At 45.8% G+C, this 21187-nt stretch overlaps 4 protein-coding genes across 4 annotated transcripts; 3 read left to right on the forward strand and 1 right to left on the reverse strand.

Moving 5' to 3' along the window:
* Window positions 1-3015: 3015 nt before the first annotated feature.
* Window positions 3016-3243, forward strand: CCR75_000809 (uncharacterized protein; the record flags this gene model as incomplete). Its single annotated transcript, XM_067958915.1, has 1 exon — window positions 3016-3243. The coding sequence occupies one exon, from the start codon at window positions 3016-3018 to the stop codon at window positions 3241-3243; it is 228 nt and encodes a 75-aa protein (XP_067821484.1).
* Window positions 3244-5377: 2134 nt separating this feature from the next.
* CCR75_000808 (uncharacterized protein) lies at window positions 5378-6700 on the forward strand (the record flags this gene model as incomplete). Its single annotated transcript, XM_067958914.1, has 1 exon — window positions 5378-6700. One exon carries the CDS (start codon window positions 5378-5380, stop codon window positions 6698-6700), a length of 1323 nt encoding a protein of 440 aa, XP_067821485.1.
* Window positions 6701-7327: 627 nt separating this feature from the next.
* On the reverse strand, window positions 7328-10162 carry CCR75_000807 (uncharacterized protein; the record flags this gene model as incomplete). Its single annotated transcript, XM_067958913.1, has 1 exon — window positions 7328-10162. The coding sequence occupies one exon, from the start codon at window positions 10160-10162 to the stop codon at window positions 7328-7330; it is 2835 nt and encodes a 944-aa protein (XP_067821478.1).
* A 2638-nt stretch (window positions 10163-12800) lies between these two features.
* On the forward strand, window positions 12801-13022 carry CCR75_000806 (uncharacterized protein; the record flags this gene model as incomplete). Its single annotated transcript, XM_067958912.1, has 1 exon — window positions 12801-13022. One exon carries the CDS (start codon window positions 12801-12803, stop codon window positions 13020-13022), a length of 222 nt encoding a protein of 73 aa, XP_067821479.1.
* Window positions 13023-21187: the final 8165 nt, after the last annotated feature.

The following is a 21187-nucleotide window of genomic DNA, read 5'->3' on the forward strand; positions in this document are numbered from 1 at the left end:
GGCTTTTTCCGAGGACGGATTTGACCACCCTTTTCAAGAATCCCCAAAAGATTCTTGTGATCTCGAACCAGATTTTCATGTTGAAGTTGAATTTTCTCATGCCGGTTCCGAATATCCTCGAAACTACGATGAGCTGACGACAGCTCATCGCGAACAGCATGATACTTCCGCCACAACCATTGGTGAATTCCCACGGTGGTCAGCGTTTCCTTGTTGAACGTATCCAGAACCACCGTGATGTGAAGGGGCACGAACGAGTTATCTTTTCGCTGGCGTGGTTATCCACCTTCGCGTGACAGCTGGAAACCTCGTTCCCAGCTGGTTGCTGACGTTGAGGGCCTCGTCCGTCAGTATAACGAGACCCATCCGATGGTTCAGAAGGCCCATCGGAAAACACGCGCCCCTGGCGCCTGTTAATCGATTGCAAAACGTCAATCGCGTCCGGCATCTCACTAGAGATGCGAGCCCTTCCCCAGGGTGAAGAAAGGGAATAGACATCCCCTTTTACCCTCTTCGAGTTGTCTACACAACACGGACAGGGATCACCCCACGTGAGGCATGGAAGCCCAGCCTCACGTGACAACCGATGCAATTTATACTTTGCACCGGTTGGAGTTCGTTTCTAAAACTTAACGCGATTCGCGTTAAGTCTTTGAAGCCAAGCTTCGCGTCCAATGTCTTTGACATTTCGAATGAACGCGCTCCAGGCTTGCATAAGGGAAACTTTAACTCGCTTATTGTTGCCACTAAACCATCGATGCTTGAAAAAAAGCATCGAGATAAAAATCTTCCTCAGCGCGGAAGTTCTTCGCGCTGGGATCAAGACCATGTGGCAACAAATAAGGGATATTTATTGTGAGAAGGAGTCTCTCCAGACAAGCTATTAATTAGCTGCTCGGGCAAAAGCTACGGCTTCTTTTTAGGGGCAAGACGAGGCATTTTAGTGTCTACGACCCCCTGAGTGGTATCCACTAAGGCAGGGGTACCTCAAGAACTTTTGTTGCGATACCTTACGCCATCGTCATCACCATGCACAGAGAATATGTACTAGTGACGGCAAGGAAGACGGTGCTGGCGACAAAATATCATCCTCATCGTCGAAACCGAACATGCTGTAGCGAGTGCTACCAGCACGTCTACCTGAATGAGCCCCTTCATTTGAAGGCTCATAGTCAGCCGCCTTACGATGATCAGGCGACTATTTTGTTCTCCCCAAGTTGGCCATTTCGTCCAACTCGCATTCGTAGTCGACCTTCAAAGAGGGGTCCTATTCACGCGGTGTATCACCACGTGCACCCGTAACATTTAGAGTTGCGGGAGAAGATGACACTACGGCAGACAGAACGTCTGCCGCTAGAGACAATAATGCGTCGCCCGCGGCTGCATGAACCACAGCCGAAGGCGCCGCTCTATTCACATACCGCATGGACTTGTTTACCATGCGATAAGATAGAAAATGATGGTTTATGACCATTCAACATCGTTCTTAATAAAGTGGTCTTATAGTGACCGCTTCACCCAATGACAGTCAGAGTGATTGTCGTTTCAGGGGAGGGGTGATGTAACGGGGTGCACCGTTACATAAAATTAACACTTAAAGCTGTTAATTAATATATTATCCAAAAGGTAGATAATATTTGGAGAATATTATTTACATGGTAATAGTCTAACAGCTTATTTATTGGTAGATATAGACTATTATATCTACTTTCCCCGCTGTCAAGTCAGCGCTGGACGCGCGCAAAGAGAAAAACAGATAGGACTTTTAGTACATGTTTTGTAATATTTTAGTATCAAGTAGATAGACAAGAACAACTCAATTATATTAATACAGTTTTCATTAAACCGTCTTTTAAGCAAGTGTTTTAAAGAGAAGACTTCCTTGCACGTACTAGTGTACGTGAAGTGACGTGAGGCACCACTCGCAACTGAAGCAGTGCGAAGTGGACTTGTACTGAAGCAGTACAAGTCGTAGTGCCCCGTTACACTCCGTGTGTGCAGGGACACCAGAGAGTTGAACGTTAATGCTTTCTGTGGTTGCGTTTGCTTTGACTAACGCAGTTCATGCTTCTACAGGCTTGCTCCGTTACGTTAAGGGTGCCTTAGCAAATAAAGGAAATTGCTAAGGATTGCTCAGTATGGGGAAAAAGTAAAACTGTGTTAATATAATTAAGTTTCAACCTACTAATACTTCATAATGCCCTGACGTAATATTCATAGAAGACCATGTGTAGTGACTCATTGCCAGCCGCCCATTCGCGCGTCTAGCAGCGATTGGCGGCTTTGGTCCGAATACTTAATTCAACAAATGAACAAAACTGTGTTATTGCCACTACAATATACCGTGTATGGTAAAATGGCAAAATTAAGAATCTATAAATCTTTATTCTCTTTCATTATTCCTCTTATAGGTTATTACATTATGTAAAGAAACACCTGTTCCAGTTGTGGTACTTGTAGCCGAAGAGATTCCTGTGATATTACCAAAATTTGGTAATATTGGAATTACTAAGTCAAAAAAAATGACAAAGGATAATAATTTTGTACGTCTTCATTTAATTCCTGTCAGAGGACAACGTGCGCATACAAATGCTAAAAAGCATAGATTTTTTCCTCATTTTTCACTAAATTCTTACACATTTTGAACTGCAAACAATAAAGGACACACTGATGGTAAAGGGTGTCATTGGCATTTTAATTTCTTTAGTGGTCCAAGAGCTGCGTAAGGAAGCTGCAGTTAAAAAGGAAAAGAGGATGACAATAAAAGCATTTATTAAGCTGGTCTGTACCACTCTAGTGTATCATAAATAAAAAGTAAAAATAGAAGGCGCTTACACAATAGTAATTCAGCCAGAACCTTTCTAAATATTCAACATCAAAATCCAGCGCCTTGTAAGTAAGGAATGCTCTCTAAAGAGAAATATAATAAACCAAATTGCGCCATTGAGCTGCTTTGGGATCGGTTTGGTTAGCACGGCTACCAAAGAAAGGCTCGACTTGAATCTCTAGCGTGCAATGGTAAGTATTCAGAAGCCCCCGGAATTTTTCATTCGACAACGAGGATCCCCTATTTCACTGCAGAGAGATAAAGACCCGCTTATGGCAAGGACGATTGTCGACCGCGAGCTGCTGCTGGTAGCGTTTCGTCATCTTTGTGACCAGCTTGGCTGGGAGAGCGTTCTATCATTTCCCATCGCGCTTGCAACCCATTACCCGCTTAGTTTAATCGTGTCACAACGATAGGAACCAACGAGGATTGTTGGCTTGAAGAATGTTCTATAAAGTCGACTAGATTTATATTGGATCACCTCGTCTTGACGCAACAATTAAGTTTGTGGCTTAAGTCCATCCTTGTAGCTCAAAAAAGTGGATGTACCCATCTTGAAAGCTCTCGGCTGCTAGGTATGACCGTCGCTTACTCGCTTTTACCGTAATAGATTTTAGAATTAGAGGGAGGTGGACATTATACGAGGGTAGGTGGAGTGCAGCTCAGGTATCTAAGCTATATGTCGAGATAAGGGTATGCACATGCGGAGAATATGATTTCATACCATCTGATGTGGCGACTGCTAACTATTTAATCCAATTTATTACATGCTCTGGAAGGAATATATGCTTAAAACGATATACAATGGAAATTTGAGTAGTAGAAGGTTTGACTAGACTGGATTTAGATAGACTTTGCGACGTCGTGGCCTTTACAGCACAGCGAGGGGAAAACATTCAACCATCTGGTTCACTTGGCGTCAGATGACGACGTGGCAAGTAGATTAAATATTTATCACGAAGATAACAACGATGACAGATTTTAGAACTTCAAATGGGAAGTTTTGGGTACAACCTCCTTAAAATTCGTGGGTTTTGGGACTTTGTCCTACTTCAATGGATAATCGGCGATATTTTTGGCAACTCGTGCGAATTGTAAACATTAGTGCCATCCTGTCGTTGAGAAGACCACGATGCGCGACAGCATTCCACCTATGAGCAACTCGTTATTCAATACTCGCTGCGCACAGCGCTGTTATTGCTGACTTGAACTGATATCACGGATCGGAAAATTGGCTCGCTTATCCTGACTATAACAATTTTTTTGCCCGCTTTACCGCATGAATACAAGACAGCGCTCTATTCGGCATAGTACAATGGATGAAATCGGATTTTTTAATAATTTGACAAATCGATCATCAGATCTTTCTTAGCTAATCAAATACCGTAAGGCAAAGACATTCTTTCAAATAAAAAATGAACCTGACACGCAATTTGGCGCATAAATGGATGTCGATCTACACTTTGAAGGCCACGGAACGTACACAAGGTCTACAAAGCTCTGTACAGCTCTCCCTTGCAAATTAAATGGAGCACATGTAATACATATTAATAGAGGAAAGGTGACTGTCGAATAGTTTGAAATCTGCAGCTCCGAGTCGGCAAAATTGGCTGTCTTTCCAAATGGATCGTGAATTTACAACTTAGGGCTCCAAGCGCTTCTTCCTAGTAAGAGCGCCAATTACCATATCTCTTCAAGAGACTCTACGTTTCGTCGTATACTTCACCCTTGAGAACACACCGCAAGGAACTGTGCTATTTTTCGGTCTTGATAATTGTCGTGCAATTGTCTAAATATAGGTGCCCCCTGTCGACTTCGAAAATTACGCAACGAGGCTTCAATATATATATAGATATGAGTTGATTACGATCGTGGGAGAGTGGTGGACCTTAGACGTCTGGCATTGCTTTGTGGTAGGTGAGCATTGCCAGCTGTGGGAGAGCACCTTACCATTTGCCTCTAAACTAACAAATTCTATACTACTGACTCGATGCAGGTGGTGTGAAAGTCGGACTGTAGACTGCTCACGCCGCGAGTCTTGGCGGAGGTTTGCGTGCATTTAACAGCCGTTTTGTCGTCTATCGTTGGTTGCGGAGACCATACCTGCCAAGAGACCACCTCCCTCTCTCATTCTTCGTTTTCCTTCACCTGTGACGACTAGTTTTACGGAATTTTCAACCGCCATCGCCTCGCTTATTCCCCGACCGATCCGAAAGCAAGCACTGGCCTTTCCGTCGATTTTAACTTCGTTGCACGTACTTGCACTCGTCGGCTCTGTGTTCGATTTCGGAATTCGAAAACTCACCGTACCCTTGCACGTCACATCCTTAAGAACGAGCTTCGTCCCATCCGTACGTCGAATCTTCGCCACAAGACTCTCTTCAAGTCGTACAGCAGTAGGTCGTATCGTTACCAACAAGTGCGTGACCCACCTCGTGCCTTTCTCGACCCGAGCAGCGAGACGATTGTATTTTTTTCAATTGTCAAATCGAACCGCTCGAGTCACGTCAACGAAGACGCATGTTTGCCGAAAGCCTTCGACACAGTGCCATGGTGAACCAGCCTCGGGTGACGGATCCCACGCTCTACAAGAATGACCGAACACTTTCGTCGCGGCATCCACCTTACACCGACCTGTTGCTGGGCGACATGACGATGATGGGCTGTGAGGCCACTACGTGGTCCTGTGCCCAACAGCGACAGCAGTACGCAAGTCGACCCCAGTCCTTTGGCTTGAGTGGTCCTCCTCCCACAATGCTCACACGTCACAATTCGATGCCCAGTCGCCATGTCGCACCGCCGCAATACCCCATGCCCTTTGCTATGGGAGTACCACCTTCATTGACGCGACATCACAGTCAAAGCTACGTACAGCCTTCATTTAACTACCAAGCGTCAATGAATGTGCCCATGCCACCTCGACAAGTGCACGTGAATGAAATGCAGCGCTTATTGGAGATTAGTATGGACCAGCAACAGCCGGTGCAGTTCTCGAATCGGATCATAAAGCCCGAAACCACGTCGATGAATGTCGAACCGATTGCATTTGTGCCCACGGATCCCAATGCCAAATTAGCAATTGACGATATTGATCCATTGGTGTACGACATGTTTGAACACCCGACGACATTAAAGTCTGAACTACCGGGGATGCCGCAAGATATTCAGCAGATCGAGTCAGCGTTTGACTCGCTGGACCGGCTTCTTCCCGAGATGGAGCGCGAGATTTTGTTTCGGTCGTCGGAAATCGACCACTTTGCTGCGTCGTCAATGGCCATGCATGGAAAAGGGCTGATGAAATCTCCAAAGAGCATGGTTATTTGCAAAGTTGGAGGCTGTCAACGTCGGGTGCGATCCAAGGGCTTTTGCAAAACCCACGGTGGTGGTCGCAAATGTAGCATTGACGGCTGCAAAAAATCAAGTCAGAATGGTGACTTTTGCATTGGCCACGGCGGTGGCAAAAAGTGCAAGGAGGCGAATTGTGCAAAAGCGGCCCAATCGCATGGTTTATGCAAAGCTCATGGGGGTGGGGCACGGTGCAAATTTCTCAATTGCAACAAAAGCTCTCAAGGGGGTGGGCTCTGCCGTGCGCATGGTGGAGGCAAGCGCTGTCAGGCCATTGGGTGTCCTAAAGGCGCTCAGCGTGGCAACTTTTGTGCTACGCATGGCGGTTTTCGCAATTGCAAGATCGAGGGATGCATTCGTACGGACCGTGGAGGAGGGTACTGCGAAGTGCATCGCCGTGGTCGTCTTTGCAAAGTCGACGGCTGCAAAAAGCTCTCCCGGAATCAGGGCATGTGTACTATGCACATTCGTGAAGATAAGCAAATGTACGACCAGCCCGAGTCTCCTGTTACGAGCGTGGAACTTTAAAGACCAAGATCATCTTGAGCCTTCACTAGACTTATCCCAAATCAAAAGAAGATTAGGAGGGGGAAGGTGTAGCCTATTTGTCTCTATGTCTTGAGTCAGCAGTTCTCCTAGTCTTATGTGAAACCCATTGTCGAGTATTTATCCAATGACGACGAGTTGTATTCTTATTGTAAATAACTGGGGGTTCTTAGTGAGTTTGGTCCATCTTTTACGAATTTAACTCAACATTGCGTCGTGACATTGCGCGCAATAGATAAAGCAAAAGAGAAAGTCAGATGGCGTGCTTACGACAGCTGGTACCATCAAGGGTATGTCCAGAATTGTAGTGGTAGTATACATACGCTAGAATCCTTTAGCTAGTTGTTTTATTAAACATGTTGACTCAGCTCGCCCCAAATATTCGAATAAACAATCGTTTTTTTTAAATAAATCCCACTAAAACAACCTGCAACACCTGGTTCAAACGTGTCGTTGGTTTGCAACTAGCAACATCACAGTTTTCCCTTGACACAACGCGACGCGAGTCATTCAACGATGCCACACAAATTCTTAAGCCCACGACGACATTATCGTCGCCTCGTAAGATTGTCCCGGATCTCCTGTCCCCAACGAGCCCTTTAGCTCTTGCTACGCTTGCTCTTTTATCACGTCTTCGACCGCACTTATCGACAAAGTCCGCCGACGAGCTGCTTCTTTCTCCTGTTTTATTTTTTCGTGATATTTCGAATGTTCCCGACCAAATTCAGTCGTAAAATTCGCAATATGTGTCAACAAAACATCCAATTCCTCCTCCGTCTCTTCTTCTTCAAAATACTCGAGAAATTGCGCCTTGGCCGCACCGAGTGCATCAAAACGACCTTGTACTGACGCCACTCCCGTCTTCACCTCGGTAATAAACGCCGCAATCGTATCCTTGTACGTAAGCAACAAGTCCTCATGAATTGTCGTCGATTCCAGCGCCTCGGCTTCACATACAAGCAGTTGTAACCCCTTTTCAAGAGCACGTTTCTCCAAAGCAAGCGACGCGTACGCAACTTTACTACACTTGCCAATCAAGTCAATTTCTTGGTCAAAATGAGCCAAATGCGGCACATCGCGGTCAATGGACTGAACCACGTACTGAAGAAACGTAATACCCCCCACAAACGCTTTCGTCTGCGAGAACTTTACCAATGAATTCAATGAAAACGCTGCCATCTTTTGATGCTCGTCGTCTCCGCCCACATTCAATAAATTCCCAATTTGTAAGATATACATAAACACTTGACGCAATTCCGTACTTGAACAAACTTGAAAGAGTCCACGAATAACTACTTCCAGTGATTCCATAAGCTCTTGCTTTCGAGATGGAAACTCTTGCATAAATACTAAACACTTTAATTTCTCTTGAAAGCGAGGAATTCGACCCACTTCCCGTAGAAATTGTTCTGCGGTGCCTAACGTTTCCACGTCGCCTTGAAACGCATTAATCGCTTCCATTTCGTTTCGATCTGGCCACATATCCAGTAACGAACACAGTTGCGACGACGACAAGACAGTTGCATTCATTGCAAGTAATTCGTGTGTTAATTCTGAAAACGACAGCTTCACGCGAGCAAGCGTAATCGCAATATTCTGCGCTTTCTTCATCTCCAACAACTGTACAATCGCCTTCTTTTTTGTCGTACGCAATGGTTCCAATGCCATTGTCGAACAACCCTTTGTGCGTTTCTCGGTCAAATCTTTGACAAATAATTTCTCAAGAAGCACGCGACTTTCATGAGAAATCTCGACACTTTCCAATGCCGTCGTGTCCATGGAATCGCGACCCCATAAACTATCGCGTCGTGTCCTGTGTTTCTTACCTTCCCAATGCAATTTCTTACGAATCGAATTCTTTCGTTTCAATACCTTGGGTGGTTCGTTCGATGGAATGGTCCTCGCAAGACAAGGACCATGTAATTCCATGGGATCGATGCCAGCCATTCGCATCTTTTGCTCTACGGCACCACGTGGTAACCCCATTCGAAGCATTTGAAAATATTTGTGGTATTTCTGACGATGAGCGACTCGATCGTCTTCCGTGATAACAATCACTTTCGGACGCGTAGGAGGTCCTTGTAACCACGACACATCGACGCCATCCATGCGCATCTTGTGCTCCACGACGGCCACTGGCAAGCCGACTTGCACCATTTGCACATATTTGCCATGGTTTGCTTCGTATTCTTTCAGCTGAGCTTGAAACGTGGCTTCTTCTTCATCTTCTTGTACGAGTGCGATACAAGAACGTGGTGGTGGTGTCGTTGGATCCATATCCAAGATAGTAGGATCGACATTGTCACTTTGCATCTTGTGCTTGACAACTGGCATTGGAAGACCGACTTTGAGCATTTGAAAGTACTTTTGATACAGGGGATGATCCTTTAATGGAACCACATCCGTGTTTGTGATCTCTGTCTGTAAAGCCGTAGGAGTCAATTCGACCGTATTGAAAGGCTTTTTAAGCGTCGTATTGTCCTCTTTGGACGTCGCAGGCGTCTGTGAAATCTCCTCTTTCGTATCAAAGGAATTCCTTGCGGCTACATGGTTTTCTAACGCACTTACAGGCTTGAATGTATTCGACAATAATTCGTTTCGAACGTGAGAACTGCCCATCTCGGGTCGTTCCATATATTGCTCGTCAATAAGTGATTCGCAAATCCTTTCTTCCGTTGGTGCTCGCATGTCGTCGTCGATTTTAAGGTCGGCTTTACTTACTTGACGATGAAGGCCTACGGGCAAATGGCGCTGTGAGAGGAATTCCAATAACCCCGGGCCGTAAAAGTCTTCACTATTGGTGCGAGACCGTGCTGGTGTTGAATAGAGCGATGCGTAGTCGTCTCCGTCGTCGTCGTCGATCTGCACGTCTGCCATATTATCAAACGAATCATATCGTCGTCGAAGTGACGTGGGATATCCCGAGTCGTCCTCTTCTTGCTGTCGTACAAGAAGATCGTCAAGTGCACTCTGTAGCCGTCCAGGGCCTCGGACGTTCTTTCCGCCGTCATCGGACTGCTCATGGTCTTCTGAAGACGTCAATGACGTCGTCGAAGCTTCGTGACTTTCGTCCTTCGTATGCAATACGAATGTTCGAACATCAATGGCTTTTGGATTCGTTTGTCCTGCTTTTTTGGTGTCGGCACAATAAGTATTGTCATCGTTTTTATTGTCGTACGAAGTGGAGGTAGGGTGAAAAAATTCGTGCACCTTTTGTCGATCGTTCCATTGATTTGAAGACGGCGCGAGGGCCGGTGGTTGGTTCAAAGGGTGGTGTTGATAGGTTCCCAAGGGCAGACCGAACTGCAGCCCACTCGTGCGGGTTGTCGTGCGACTTAAATGAGGCAGCGTACCGGTCGACGATTCGGTCGAGGACGATGCGGTTCGAGCGAGTGGCGCTCGCTTGTCCGCGCTTAAAAGCATGGCGATAAAGGACGGCGCCATAATCGCTTCTCACGGCCGTTGATGCGTCAAGAGAGAGAGAATAAATTGAAATTTGCAAATCGACCGGCCGGACGACAAGAATTGTTCCTGCTACTTGACAGACAAGGCACTTAGGACACCCTCTCTTTTCAATTGTATTCGTCTCGAGTGATACGATTCAATAGAGAGGTATAGTAGGAATAGAGTACGTATATTGCGACGTGTCATGAAGCGTAGCGTGGTGGCAAAGCTATGTAGAAACACGCAACCCGTCCGTGGTGACCATTTTGGCAGTTGCCCGCCGGAAGATGTTCGATGGGGCTTGCGACATGCGATAGCGCATCAGCTTCACAAATTGGACCGGTTCAGCACCACGTGAGATAAAAAACAACACGAGATTTCTAGCGAAGTGGCAAATCCCAGATAAGAGATTCTTATATATAGGTGGAAATTAAAGGAAGTTAAGAAAATATACAACACTAATTCTCCTAGTCGCTGGTACAGCACAACAGCTGCTGTGTACAAATATTTGCGGACATCTGCTGGTACCACCGGAAAGATTCGGGGGTACATCACTAACTCGCTTGACTAAAAATGCGAGTTGGTTGATCTTATTGGCTCACGTCTAAGAAGCTATGAAGAAATCGAAAGATTCACGCGTAAATACTGGATTGGCAGGGCCTACTTCACCATAAATTTCTTGAAAAATCTGCTGCCCACACGCACTCGATTGTGTGTACCACACGATTGTTTTGAAGCTGCTCATTTTTTTGATTTTTTGAAGATCCCGTTAAATCGCATGGTCGCGCTCAGAAGGCAAAACCTTGTTAATAGCCTTACATGCGTCGCAGCTGCGAGCATAACATTTGCATGTTGGACTCATACGTAATATTGAGGCTGCCTAATGAAAAGCCTCAGCTGCGCATGATCCCAGGTGCCACTATCGAACTAGATAATAAAAACTATACAAAAAAAATAAAATATGCCAATTCATAAGGAAATCAACGATGCAAAAATCCTTCGGCTTAGGTTTTATATTAAAAAGATATTGAACATGGAAAAGAAAGTCAAGAAAATAATCTGGTGTACTAGCATCCACTTGGCGTTTCAGAACGGTCAGCTTCAAGTGCCACCATACTGTAGAATCTGATGCAAAAATGGCGTAAACTACGTCAAGCTGCACCGAGGGCATGTGTCTGCCAGTATCAACAGCGTATGTGAGAAAGCTTATTTCTTCGCTGCCAGCCAAACCAGAATGCGCCATTCGTGCAGAAGTCAGTCACGATAGCGGTTATATCGGCGACTATATTCCGGAATTAAATCGTCGAGTGGCGCAAAGAAGGATATGCTGTATAGATCTCAAATGGCTTGGCTGACCATAAGACTAATGTTCGATAGGATTTTGTGCCATACGCTCGCAAACGGTCGTACTCGGGGTCTTAAACGTAGTTTGACCCCCCTCACTGGTGCAGTCGATGTGTGTTCCAAGAAAGATATACGCTACGTGAACCAAACACTGCAAATTCGAGTTTCGATATAAAATTGAGGCAATTGTTGCTTGTGAGAGTGGGTGGGCATGAATTGTGTGATATATAATACATGCATTATTGGCGCCTAGACAGTCTTATTTGTCTGGTTGCACGACATCAACGGGTATATAATTAGTGAGATTTAGTCGATCGTTCAATCGCTGACCATGAGCCGTCCACTGTACAATTACGCGGTCTTTGTTTACATGTAGAGCGTAGCGTCAATTTTATAGACATTGCAGGTCACCCAAATAACTGCGTATATAACTGGGTGCCTGCTGACTGCGCTGCTCGAAACCCAATTAATTATTTCCCATATGTATCATCAGTACTTGCAATGCCAGGCTGTCGTTCACTACAAAATGTGCACTTGCCGCATCGCGTGCACAAGCGCTACTAATAATACGCTTAGGAAACCGTAATTGTACACATTTGTGTCATAGGAAATAAATTTGATGTAATAATCCATGAGCAACTTTTCATCTGCACTGTGTGATTCACGCAACTAGGTGACGGTTTTCTTAATGCAGGCTGACCCATACAATTCGATAATTGGCCCTCCTGCTGGAACATGTCCTCGAAGGAGCGTCCAAAAAGTTATATATGAGCGTGTGTTTCGGTCGCTTCAACGAAAATATGCCCGTCTGCCTTGCTAGCATGGGCATCTCGTCTGAAGCGGAAAGAGATGATATCTTTGTAAAACAAATCTTTAATGCTCCCACCATCTGCCTGGAAAAGAACATATTTTTTAAATAAATGCTTATTATTTGGAACGTTAACAGAAACGGAAATGTTAGTATTTTTATAAAATTTCTTAAAGTGAATGTCATGGAGTTTAAAATTCCACTTTTGATAAAGCCAAAGTGCATTAGATAAACGTGGCTCGGAGCTACCACTTCGATATGTTGTATCTGGCGCTACAAACTACAGCGTCCGCTGGGGTACGAACCTGCACTTGCACTCTAAACTTGCAACCGTGCTTAATTGCAAAAGGGACGAGTAGTAAACGGACGAGACGCAAACAGACAAGTGGTTTCGCAACGGGCAACCTTCATACAACCTTTTGGCTAGGAAAACTTTATAACACGAGATAAACAAACTTATTGAGCGCTTGTATCGAACAAGTGGCTATGGTCCAAAATTCGTGGATTTTGAAGTGTTTAAGGACGAAAAAGAACGTTACTGAAGAAGTGTGGCGTGATTATGTCTTGTCGGCATGTCTACCCGACAATACCGCGTACAAGACGTTGGACCGCGAGGTGAAAGCTCTCTGCGTGGACATTAGCGTGCAGGACGCTGAAAAAATCCGCCTGTCTCGGCTTTTGGCCGATTTCTATGAGATTGTGGATTGATTAAACATGGAGGATATTGTACAAATGAAGCCGACGAAAGTTGTCGGGTATTTAATCGATGCGCTCAGGCCGCTATCTTTTTGAAAAACGCTGTGAAAGATCAACTTGGACGTGAAGCACACAAGACAAATTAAGAGGAATCGCTTCAACTTGCCGAGAGTTTTGACAAGGGTCTTTTGATTTAAATCGACGATATTCTTGGAGATTGCGACAGTGATGAAGGGCTTTTAAACTTGATGCGTAAGGTGCGCACTATTTAAGTGGAGAAGGGTTTGAAGTTTTAACTCCGAAGAAAGGCTCGTTCTACTTGTGCTGTGGTGTGGTCGTATTGTTTCGAGGGACGGCGTGTGCCACAATTTAGCCAGAGTGACCGCCCTAAGAAACCTTTTTACCATTGGCTACGGGCCAAGAGGTACAGCAATTCGTATGTGCGGATGAGAAACTCAATTTTGGCATTCAATGAACTGGTAGATCCACTGGTTTAGTTTATGGAGAATGTGTATGCGAAAAAGCACGAGGACGTAAGAAAGCAAGTTTTACAGCTTGCACATCGAGACGACGGGAAGGGGGGGCAAAAGGGGTGCGTGGCCACACCGGCTCTCTAAAATTATTATCATTTAGTTCTTTTTTATTAACTTTTCCAATACCGACGACGTTGATTAAGTTTACGTCAACCCCGCAAAACGCACCAATAAGCGGTCGCTAACTAATGGCTCTAGATTATAATATGCTTCTGTAATTAATAACAGCCTAGTTAAATACAAATGACTCTTTTATTGCTCAATACTCGCAATCCTTTAATTTCTGGTCGCTTTCCAAACGCAAATAAACGTTAGAGAGGATACGATTCGATTACCAGGCCAGCCTCGCGCTTGGCGTCAAAGACGAATTGATATAATCGCAGTGCTTTTTTCGGCAGAGGCCGCAACCTCGAAGCATAATATAGGTAACGGGCTAAAGCTGCCCTACGTTACACAATCTCTGTTAAGTACAATTTGTGTACACAAGGGGATGTGCAACTACTTAAGTGAAGTAATTAAACCCACCACTTGGGTGTGGTTCACATTATGACCCACCCTTGTGTGTGTAATGCACATAGGTGCGTTCACATTGGAAGGGATGACGCCTAGCATCATCTAAGATACGAGGTACTTAAAGTAATACGCTGGCAATACATATCTACAGAAATAACATTCATGATTGATTAAAATAGGTTTTATGTTTAATACGATTTAAAATGAATCAGTCTACAAACTACTTCCGAGTTCGTATGTGCGCACGTGAGTCGATTACCGCCCGGCGACGTCACTTGTACTAAAGTACTTGGTTTGTTTGGTGAGGGTCGCTTAGGCAGCCACAAACTATCTATGCACGTGAGAGAAGACGGCCAAACCGCTTCCTCGCTGCGCTAAGGTGTGTGCTTGAGTAAGCGGGCCACAGTGGGCGTACATTGTCGCCTTGATGTTCACTAGCATTGACTGACGGAGAGCCTGCATATCGATGACTATTTGTATCCTCATCATCCAAGATGATCATATAAGAGGTACTTTGAAAGTTACAGCTCTTGAAGTCTCCTGAGCATGTGCTCAGTGGTCGTTAGGGTCGTCTCGACAGGAGGTCGTTCGATGCTGCGGCGGAGTCCGTCACTCAGACCTAGGATGAGCTAAGGCGTGAGCAGGCTCGGAGCGAAGCACCGCGCAGATGCGACATGGCGAACGTCACCATCCAGCTGTCGTCAGCGATGAGCTGCACCACATCGCATTGCTCCTCGGCTCACATCCAGTGGGCAATCGTGTGCGTTGGAGTTCCGTCGAACTTGGGCAGGTCTATCTGAATGAACCTCGACTGATGCGGCCGGGCGGAGAGCATCGCAACAGTCCTGTTGTGAAAGGCCTCAGAGTGGGCTTACTCGACGCTAATGGCAGACGGAATTGCTTTCTCTACGTGGGCAATCTTTAAGGAAAAAAATTGCTCGATGTACCAGCCGCCGAACAACGAGGTGTTGCTTTAGGTGTGCTTCTTGGGGACGCGACCGCCGAAGCGATCCCTGCAAGAGTATGTGCAAGAGATGCGCTCGCTGTCGGCGTCTATTACCGTAGGTTCGATTCCGGAGCAAATTAAGGTGCCCACGATTATAAACACACTACGGCATGGCCCATCGCGCAGAATTTTTCCAGAAAGGTATCGTCGACGATGGAAGAGGCAACCCGAATTGCCTTAGTTGAGAAGCAATATTACAACAGTACCTCAGCGACAGCTTGATATAAGCCGTCGGCCGAGAGGTCAGATGCCACTCCCATGGAGTTGGGCAATGCAGACGTTGTCTGCTATAAATGCGGCAAGCGCGGTCATTTGATGGCTCGCTGCTACGCCAGGGTCCCTGCTGGGGCAAAGATCTCCAGCAGAGGACTCCCTTTCCAAAGTGCGATGGCAAGAACCAGCATGCGAGACGCATGAATTCTGCATCGACCACTGAGGGGCGGAAAATGCAGGAGCACAGCAAGGGTGGAATGCTAACGCGAACTCTAAGCTATTCCTAAGTTCAGAGTTGTCGAACAAATGGGTAGCACAGTTTCTGAGGTCTCGAAATTTCGGACCTCAACCGTGCTGGTCTATAGCGCTCAAATACGAGACTATGACCATGTGGTGACCGTCCTAGTGGATTCGGGTGCATCACAAAATTTCTTCAAACTCGCGGCTCTGAAAAAAGACCGACCATGTTTAAGTGGCTTTGCCAAAATGGCAAGCGAGAAGAGGCGACCGTTCGTTATGCGAACGGTGCGCTCTTTAAGTATGAGGGAGTTCAGGTAGAACTCGCCTTTAATGACTTCTATTGTAAAGAGAAGCTCCCAGTGCTATGTGTGGAGATTCCGCATGACCTCATCCTAGGAATGCCATGGTTGGTAAAACACCAATCATGAATAGACTGACGTACACGCACAGTTGCAAACTTTACTCAGGACACCGGAAAGGATGTGCTCCTGCGAGAGGCGTATGCAACTGATGTCGTGTCGAACATAGGTAAGGGTGCGTTGGCGGGATGTCGAACGTCACCAATTCCTTTCCAGCTCGTGAAGACTGGGGTAGTCAAGCGTCGCATGATTCGGCACATTGCCTAGAGCCAGGTGCGGTTGGAAGGGGTGCGTTACCCAGGAGAGCAACGGCACCAGCTTCCCAGTTCGTTATGTCTCGAAGAACGAGCACCTCAGAGATTAGGACGATTAAAGGCACGTCTAAACGAGCGACCTTTGGATCAGTTCCTATTAAGGAGGACGGGCCTTCAAACGAGGTTTTCGAGGACTTCAAAGACGAAATTGCTGAGGCATCCTCAGTTAATGTGCTCTGGCAAGTACTTAATTCTGCCGAGGAGATAATAAATCTAACTGATATGTCGTGGGATCTGTTCCTTGCCGAATTAAAGGAAAAGATCCATGTAATAGTCACACCAATTCCAGAGAGAACTTGGTGGACTGTTGCTCTTCCTAAAAACGGCCAAAAAGATATGGCTCGCTGCTCAAGGCTGGGATGACTTGAGAGACAGTCCGTTCATCAAGGTTCTGTGAAAACATCGCGATGTGTTCCAAGAAGAAGTGTCGAGCCGCCTACCAGCAGTTAGGGGCACGGGCACGAGATAGACCTCGAACCTGGCACCAAGTATTGTGTGATGGCCGTTGATTAATGAACAAGCCTATTATATCGATGAGTTCTTTGACAAGTGAGCGAAGGCGGAACATGTGCGTGAGAGCAAATCACCTCACTGCAGCCCGACCTTTGATGAGCGTAATGCCACAGGTGGATGGCGCGTGGTTCATGCTTACAAAACGCTGAGCACGGCGACCATACTGGCTCATACGCCAATCCCGCAAGGATGTCCTGTTGAACGCCATGGGAAAGTCAACTATCTTTTTCGTGTTGGATTTAAAGGATGGCTACGATCAGGTACTGTTGAGAGAGCTCGATATAAGCAAAGCTGCAGTAATCACCCCAAGCAATATGCTTTAGAAAAGGCTTGTGATGCCCCAAGGTTTCAAAAGCGCTTTAGCGACATTCAACCGAGTGGTGACTCACGTAGTGCGTCAGCATCGTGCCTATGCGCCTCATTACTTTGACGATATATTCGTGCATAGTACGGCGATGGTCGGCTGAGATAAATAGAGTCGCACAAGCGTCATTTCAACGCTGTGTTGCAGACTCTGAAGGGCGTTCAGAGTTGTACGTCAACTTGCAAAAGTGCGTCTAGGGGTCCCGAGATACCTGTCCTGGGCTGCATCGTAGGCACACATGATGTAAGAACAGACCCAGACAAGGTAAATTTGGTAAAGGAATGGCCAATCCCACGACATGTGAAGGACTTGCGCCGATTTCTAGGGCTCGCTTATTACTTGCACAAGTATAGCAAGAATTATGCTGAGCAAACTAAACCAATATCTGACCTCCTTATGAAAAATGCAGAATGGGTTAGGTTAAAAGAACAAAAACATGAGTGCACTTCAGTGAAGCAATTTCTTATAGAGGTACCGTTCTTAACATTGTCAGACGCGGGTAAGACCTTTAGCGTCGTCTGCGATGCAAATAATTTTGCAATCGGCAGCGCGCTCAATCAGAAGAATGACGACGGCGTTGACCGATTCATCTCTTATCAGTCTCGGCTTTAAAAAGTCGCGGAACTGATTATCCTGTGCATGACAAGAAGCTACTTGCAATAAAGTATGCTCTTGTCAAGTTTCGAGTGCACCTATTCGGCACCGAACATTTTGCGGTATAAGGATCACGCATCATTGCGGACCGCAATAAACTCACCGTACATATCGCCTAGAACGGCAAGATGGCTTATATTCTTCTCTGAATTTAATTTAAAAGTTAAATACAAGCCGGGTAAGTCGAATGTCTCGGCTGACGCTTTATCGCGCAGACCAGACTTTGAGGCAAGACACCACGAAAGTGCATCTAGTGCTAAAGCACAATCTGATCCGTTAACGCTGGCAGCCATCAGGCCCACCACATAAAGAGCTCTTGAGCATCTTAAAGGCAAAAGAGCTACAGTCAGGACGAACAATGTTGCCTGTTGTTGGATCACTTCGGTGGACGAAAGATTTCCCTTCCTTCGCACCTGAAAGCTAAGATAAATCGCTTTTTAGCTACATCAATGGCCTGTTATGGCATCAGCTGTCACTTTGTCATCCATTGAGAATCTATGTGCCTCATGACACAGATATCAAGCTGATGATACTTCACGAGCTCCATGATGCGCCATTAAGTGAGTATCTGGGCCGTGAAAAGACATTTCATAAAAGTGTCAGAGGAATTTTGGTGGCCACACCTATATCGACGGGTGGCCAACTATTTTCGCCCTTGCGAACAGTGTCAGCGCATTAAGCCTGGGCCGTCCAGCAGTGCGCTACTGACGCCGCTACCGATTCTAACAGATTATTGAAAGTCGGTCAGTCTGGACTTCATGTTTGGCATGCCGCCCGACCACAAGGGTCGGACGGGGCTCGTCGTTTTAGTAGACAAACTGAGCAAGATGGTGCATTTAGCACAGGTAAAACATCGATTACAGGCAAGGAGGCAGCTCTCTTGATCCGGGGTCATGTATATTGACTGTACGGGATGCTCGAATCCATTGTATCGGATCGGGATCCACGTTTTATATCAGGTTTTGGCGACATGTGTTTGAGCTGCTAGGTAGCAAGCTCCACATGTCGACCGCAGATCACCCCCAAACCGATGTCCAAACAGAATGTGCCAATCGGGTCGTTTCAGATGTACTGCACACGATAGCGACATCCTAAGAACGGAGCAAACAATTGCGCCTGTTTTAATTCCTATACTAATCTCCCCTTCGTGGAGTTCGCTATAAATAAAAGTATCCACGCTAGTACGGGTGAGACACCTTTTTCTATAAACGGACTGCGCCTAGTAGAGGCACTCCACCTTCACTATAATCAGTTTAGGTTGCCTAGTATACTAAGAAAAGGTGCCTCTTTCCACCTGGTATCACTTCGTAGTCCGTCCAACGGCCCACGCAGGTTCCATCCAACATGTCAATGTTGAATATAGAAAGGAGGAAGATTTCAAGTCCCTCAAGAACGTTTACTCATTTTAGTGACTTTAAACAAAGAGCGATCGAGCGCATGAGTTCGGTCGTAGGCGGGCTAGCCGTTGGCGCCATGCTGTTCACTCTGAAAGCAGATGAACAACATGCGGTTATAGCCGAGTTTATAAAACTTGAAATCGACTGGGCCCAGGAAAAGTAGCCTTGCTTCACCAGCATGGCTCTCAACACGCGGAGATCTTGAGAGAACAGGGTGCTCAACATTTGGACCTGTTGAGATAGTAGCATCTACATGCTGCTAGCGGGGTGGACGCATTCGCGTCGATCCGAAAGCTTAAAGATATAAATCTCTATGTTCAAGGCAGTCGAAGGCGACTCCTTTTTCAAGATAGTTTTTCGAATTAGACGACACCACTGAAGCTCGCATATCAATGATGATGCGACGAAAGTGAAATTTGGCATGTCCATCTTAGCCGAACATGCCAGATCTTGGGCCTTAGTGCTCAAGCTTCACGATCCATTGGTTTTTAGGTCGTATCTAGGTGTGTAAGACTCGGCTCAGGCAGACATTTTAGCCGCAACGTGTCGAATTCTGGACTCGGGCTGAGCGCCTGGATTTTAAGCGTGGCCTTCACGCTTATGCCCAGCATACACGATACCTGGTCATTGTATCGTAGGTCATTCAATTTATAAACGAACGCAGGTAACTGTATTTACTAAAGGTATTGCTGACTGTTGTTTAGACTCACCTGTGCTGGCTTAAACTAGGGTCGCTCGACCAAGCGATCTATATAGTGGAGTAGAACAGTCTGAAATAGGCTTTCGTCCACTCCTGGGCTTATCGTCCTTCGAGACGACAAGAAACGGAGGTCCTGAACCTATGGACCTCTCGCATGTGGAGAGAGAAACCTCGATTGTCAAATCACAAACGATTGCAAAAATGCAATAGTTGTCAAAACACTGGCCACTACGCCAATGAGTGTAGTGCCTCACGCCCAGTGCCTATAAACACTGAGTGAACGATCGACCTCCCGTTAGAGACAGTGGAGGAAGCTGATCTGACGATGTTGCAAAATCGCAGCGGCGAGTCGAATCGTAAGAAATGGTCGGGATCAGTAAGTGCGGGGCTCCATACTTATCCAGCAACGTCAAAGGAACTTGCAGGCCCCTTTTGACGAAAGTTGCTCTTCATGGTGTGTAACTCGCCCAGGTGATGAAGTCAACCTCATCACCTTATAAATTATAGTGGCAAATAAATTTCCACTACAGCACTTTGTCGATTGTAGGGCGTCGATCAATTTTATTCGACGTCAATTGCTAGAAGATAGCAGAATCAAATTTATTTGAGCGCGATATCCCCTTAACGAGGATAACAGTCCGCCTAGCAACGGGCGCTCTTGTAACAGTAAGGAAACGTGCAGTTGGTATCCAATACACAATAAAGGATAAACATTGCGATGATGATTTCATCGTACTAGATCTGGATTACAAATTGTGTCATATTAAAATTGCCATGGCTAAGTAAATACGAGTCGTGCATAAACTGGCAGCATCAAGCCGTGACGATGCCTGCCTCTCTTTTCATCAGATAGCCATCTGAGGAACGTTTTGGAGCGTCCACAAGCGTTTAGATGTCCTACGAGTTAAAACGATGGCCTCGCTTGTGGCTCTGTCGTTTCCAAGACTGCAAATGACCTCATTATTAATGCCATCACAAAGAGCCACTTTTGCAAGAATTAACAATGAGCATAAGGCCACTGTTGCAACAATTAGTGGTCCATCGGCAACATTATTTGACGACATTAAAAAAAATTATCATGAAGATAAGGCTCTTAAAGAGTTGATGGATTACCTTACTAACCTTTATTAACATTTCTTAAAAAAATGTCAAAATTGTATCGATCCTCAACAGATCGATACACAATACGCCATCGTTAACTAAACTATACAGCCAGTGCTGGCGACACTCCTCGTGTCGTTCTCTTCACCATAATGATTTGCGTTTAGGCATCATGTATGAGTGTCACGATGCACCAATAAGTAGGTGTTGTGGACGTGAGAAGACTTATCTCGCGATAAGTCGCGACTTCTACTGGCAACGCCACGATGA

This window comes from Bremia lactucae, linkage group LG2 (assembly GCF_004359215.1).
Source record: "Bremia lactucae strain SF5 linkage group LG2, whole genome shotgun sequence".
Lineage (NCBI taxonomy): Eukaryota > Oomycota > Peronosporomycetes > Peronosporales > Peronosporaceae > Bremia > Bremia lactucae.